General features: G+C 37.3%; 1 protein-coding gene across 2 annotated transcripts in view; it reads right to left on the bottom strand.

Moving 5' to 3' along the window:
* LOC107664996 (protein FAM208B-like) overlaps window positions 1-3755 on the bottom strand; it is a 27612-nt gene extending 23857 nt beyond the window's left edge. For both annotated transcript variants that reach the window (XM_016455706.1, XM_016455707.1), the window contains exons 1-4: window positions 3226-3755; window positions 1454-1602; window positions 1264-1359; window positions 1092-1164 (exon numbers count right to left, since the gene is read on the bottom strand). In XM_016455706.1, the coding sequence (XP_016311192.1) occupies window positions 1092-1164; window positions 1264-1359; window positions 1454-1602; window positions 3226-3256 (349 nt within the window). In that variant the 5' untranslated portion in view covers window positions 3257-3755. The remainder of the gene's footprint in view (window positions 1-1091; window positions 1165-1263; window positions 1360-1453; window positions 1603-3225) is intronic.
* Window positions 3756-4244: the final 489 nt, after the last annotated feature.

Raw genomic sequence — 4244 nt, 5'->3', positions numbered from 1 at the left:
CGGTTGAACCACTGATGTCACATGGACTGTTTTACTGATGTCCTTACTGCGTTTCTGTGCCTTGACTGTGGTAGATCCCTTGCAGGGTCAGAAAGCTCTCAGATTTCTTAAAAAATATATTTGATTTGTGTTCCGAAGATGAACGAAGGTCTTACGGGTTTTGAACGACATGAGGGTGATTAATTAATGACAGAATTTTTTGGGTGAACTATCCCTTTAAGTAAATAATATTTTGTTTTTTCATTGCAAGACTAGTAGTAGCAGTAGTGTTGCTGCATGACCCATATTCAGATTTTGTTGTCCACCAAACACCCAGACATTCCTCTTAAATCTACTTGTCTGATACAAACCACTTAATAATTATCTGCTCATCCTCAAGCCATGATACTCCCATCATGTGACTGATGACATGAGATTCTTTTGCTTGGGTCTAATTTCTCCATAATATGATATAGTCTTCCACCAGTAGTTTATAACAGCCCTGCAGTCTCTAGCAAATGCTTAATTTAGACTGCAGAAAATACTTCTGTATCTAGGTTATTTGAGCTCATACAGTAGTGAGAAGACCAGTGTAAAGGCAAACCTTCACTTTCTCTTTCTATAGATTAACTGTATCTCTTACGTAGCATACTTTCACTTTTCCTTTTCATAAGTAGGAGAACCTATGACGAAATATGCAGTTCTCCTGACCAACCCTGTGAACACTATTACTATTAAAAGCCATTATTTTAGTAATCTGTTATATGCTATTTTTGTTAGTATATGCTATTTATTTACATGGTGTGAGGCAGTTATTCAGTTGCAATACAACAAAGTTGCAATTCACTTACAACACTATATATAAAAAGAAACAAAGCTGGGATTTATCGACAATTCACTGAATTGTGGCAATGGAAATCATGCCAGTAACCGTTGCTGACAATAGCACATTCACATCAAGTCCTGTCAGACAAGTATGAAGGCTTCAGAACCTCCTCTTGGCTGATCTTGCTGCAGTCACATGTGAAATATTATCTTGTGCATGCAAGTAAACACATCAGGCTGTTATGCTGAAACGACCACCAAATAATGCAATGGCTATCTTTCTTTACCTTTCGAGGAGTCTCCAAGAGTAGTGCATTTTGCTTGTCCAACCAACAAGCCTGTTTTGCCAATTTTCCTTGCCTGTGGGAAAACAAATGTTGCAGTAATAGGTTTGAAGTTTCAGAAAGATTTTGAAATTAGGTCGATTCAATAAACTCCATTAGTGTTGTATTTCTGTACCCTGTTTGCATCATCAAGCAACAGGAAGCCAAATGACTCTTCAAGTTCCTGTTCAGAATATCCTTTTTCACATTTCTCGGAACGAAAGGCAGCATACTGTTGGAAGAATACATTTATTATAACATGATGCAAATCTCACTAAATCACTCAAAACTAAGTGCAGAATGGGGAACATTCAGATAAAACTTACCCGCTTTTGTAAAGCGCCATTGTTGATCAAATGGGCAGAGTTGTATGTGAAACATTCTTTTGATTCCTCGTACAAATAGTTGTTATGAAGTGGGGCTAGAATACTCTCATTAAAGGTTACTGAGCCTGGATGCACAGGCTCCAGAAGACCTGGTAAAACAGGACACATGTTTGAGTTATACTAACTGCTTCACAATCTTCCAAAACATTCCTTCTTTCCAATAACAAACAAAATGGACAGTTTTCTAGGTCACATTCTGTCGCTCTGGAAATGTAACCAGAGAGCATGTTGTAAAAGTCATCTCAAGCACATTTGAGATAAATGCTCGGTAAAAGCAATAAGTCTGTTAGAGAGCCATTTTGTGAACAACTTCGTCTGTAAAAACCAACAGTTTCATGAACTGGCCAAACAACTTTAAAACAAACAAAACAGTATTCGGCATTAAAGAAAGAACTATTGTGCAATTTTTATGCTGAAAACCCCCCACGTTGTTCATTAAGTACAGGACAACTGCGCAAGACTCCTGTTTCCACACTAATCTTCCTAATGTAGAATACAACAACTAGAATGTCACATATTAAATAACTCTGTTCATTATTAACTGATGCAACTATACAGAAATATGAAATGCAGCCTATTCTCTTCAGCACATGGTGGATTTCCAACTTCTAACTTTTCTAGATAGAAAATCTATTAGCTGGTCATACCAGTTAAATGTGGTCAAGCTGGTTTTTGAAACATCTGTCAACCATGCTAGAACCAGCTAATGTTCATCTTAGACCAGCTAAAAAACAGTTACCACATTTATAATATAATAATAATAATAAACAAAATTGATATTGCAATATGTCAATTGTGACTCAATCTTAAAATCTCAACATTTATACCCTTATGAAAAGTAACCATGGTTTTATTATACTAAAAGTGTAGTACCCGGTGTTTTTTTTTTTTTTGCATATTGATCATTATTTGTATAATCAGTTTTACTACAAATACCATGGTTAAATTATGGTTAGTGTAGCAAATCCATGGTTAAGTTGTGGTTACCATGGTTTAACTATAGTAACCATGTTTTTTTAGTTTTATTTGTAGTAAAACCATTCATATGGGTATACATAATAGGTTATATAACATGGAATGAGGTTCATATAACATAACGGTAAATACATCAACATCACTGACCATACTGGTCATAATTTACATTTAGAAATCTCAAAAAATTGAGAATAAAGACCAAAATAAGAAGACTTTCATATTAGAGATCATGCAGAAAATCTAGAAAACACTAATTAAACCACGTACAAGAGAGGACACTGTGCAGTGGTGAACTGAAAAACGTGATTGTAATCAACCCTTATTCAAATGAATCCAAAAGCTTGGAGCAAAGGTAAAACTATCACGTGTAGTTTTACCAAGCCCACGCTGACTCCACTGCAGAATTGGTTTAGAGTTAAGAGCAACCAACCAAATCAGTAAGTTATTCGTGTCTTCTTTCAACCAAAATAGGGATAGTCGTTTAAAATTGTTCACAAAGCTGCAATACTGTGACTATATTGAAATACCTATGACTGAAACTCACAAATTATTAACCAGCTTCGTTAGCTGTACACACCAACAAAATTACCACAAAAAATGTGTGTGGGTTGAATTTCTGAATACACAGAAATGTATAAATACACGCATAGATATTTCAGCACAAAACGGATTATACAAACGCTATTGACGTCAAAACAGAAACTAAACGTGTCAATGAGGCCACTAAACCCAGTCACCTTCTGTTGATCGAGTAGTCACATTCTCCATGAAGACGAGGCATAGATCCCAGGTTTTCGCTTTGCACTCGATATATTAGATATTTCTAATCCTCGACGGCTCACGACATTCCACTTAAACGAATAAAAAGATACTGCCTTTTCCGTAAAACAGTCATGAAATGTTTATTTAAAGCTGTAAGGACAAATATTATGCTCGACGACTGGTCTCTGAAGCTAAACTGCGTTTTGAAGGACTAGAATTGTGATGTGTGACTGTGTGTTGCAACCAGGAAGCGAATCCACATAAAGACAGCAAACGTTGGGCTGTGGAAACGAACGGCTGCCAGCGAATCGGTCTGAAGGACTGTTTTTAACGGAGTTCGAATTCTGACTGGGATTCCAATTCATCCGACAGCGCGCGCCGTCTGCTCGAGGGACGCCGCGGTATCTAGAAGAGAGTAGCTCGCGCGAGCAAAAGCGAAACGAAAAAGAAAAAGAAACAGAAAGTCAGACGTTCGCGTCCATCTTGCGTCGTGCATTCAGTTCCGTTTGGCGTCGCTAGTAGTCGCAGTCCAGGCATATTGAAACCACGCCGTTCGTAGCAAAATATACTCTGATTTATCCCTGAATGTCGATTCAGTAATTAAAAGGGAAGTTGTATATGGTTATATATCGATAACGAGTAGACACCAGTAGCATTTAACAAATATCCGTAGTTGCTCTGAAAAAGCCTCATTTACTCGTCCGGCCTCTAGGTGGAGCTATTCCGTTTTCTGCATTCCTGAACTCTACTCTTACGCCTAAAAGAACATTCAGTCCTGGACGAAATGTTCACTGACTGAGTGAATTAGAGCAAAACAAAGCTGATTTTGTCCTGCTGTGCCTGCCGATCTTTGGTCGGTTTAAACATCTTACTTTAAATATTAATAATGTAGGATATATATCCTAATAGGGTAATCCTATACAGCATCAGGTATTGAGATTATGTACAGGAGCTATAAAAACTACACCAATTACAGCACTACAGGTTGAAATGG

Source organism: Sinocyclocheilus anshuiensis, unplaced genomic scaffold (assembly GCF_001515605.1).
Source record: "Sinocyclocheilus anshuiensis isolate Anshui unplaced genomic scaffold, SAMN03320099.WGS_v1.1 scaffold363, whole genome shotgun sequence".
NCBI classification, from domain to species: domain Eukaryota; kingdom Metazoa; phylum Chordata; class Actinopteri; order Cypriniformes; family Cyprinidae; genus Sinocyclocheilus; species Sinocyclocheilus anshuiensis.
Note: the sequence above shows the minus strand (reverse complement) of the source record. Positions and strands in the feature narration are given on the sequence as shown.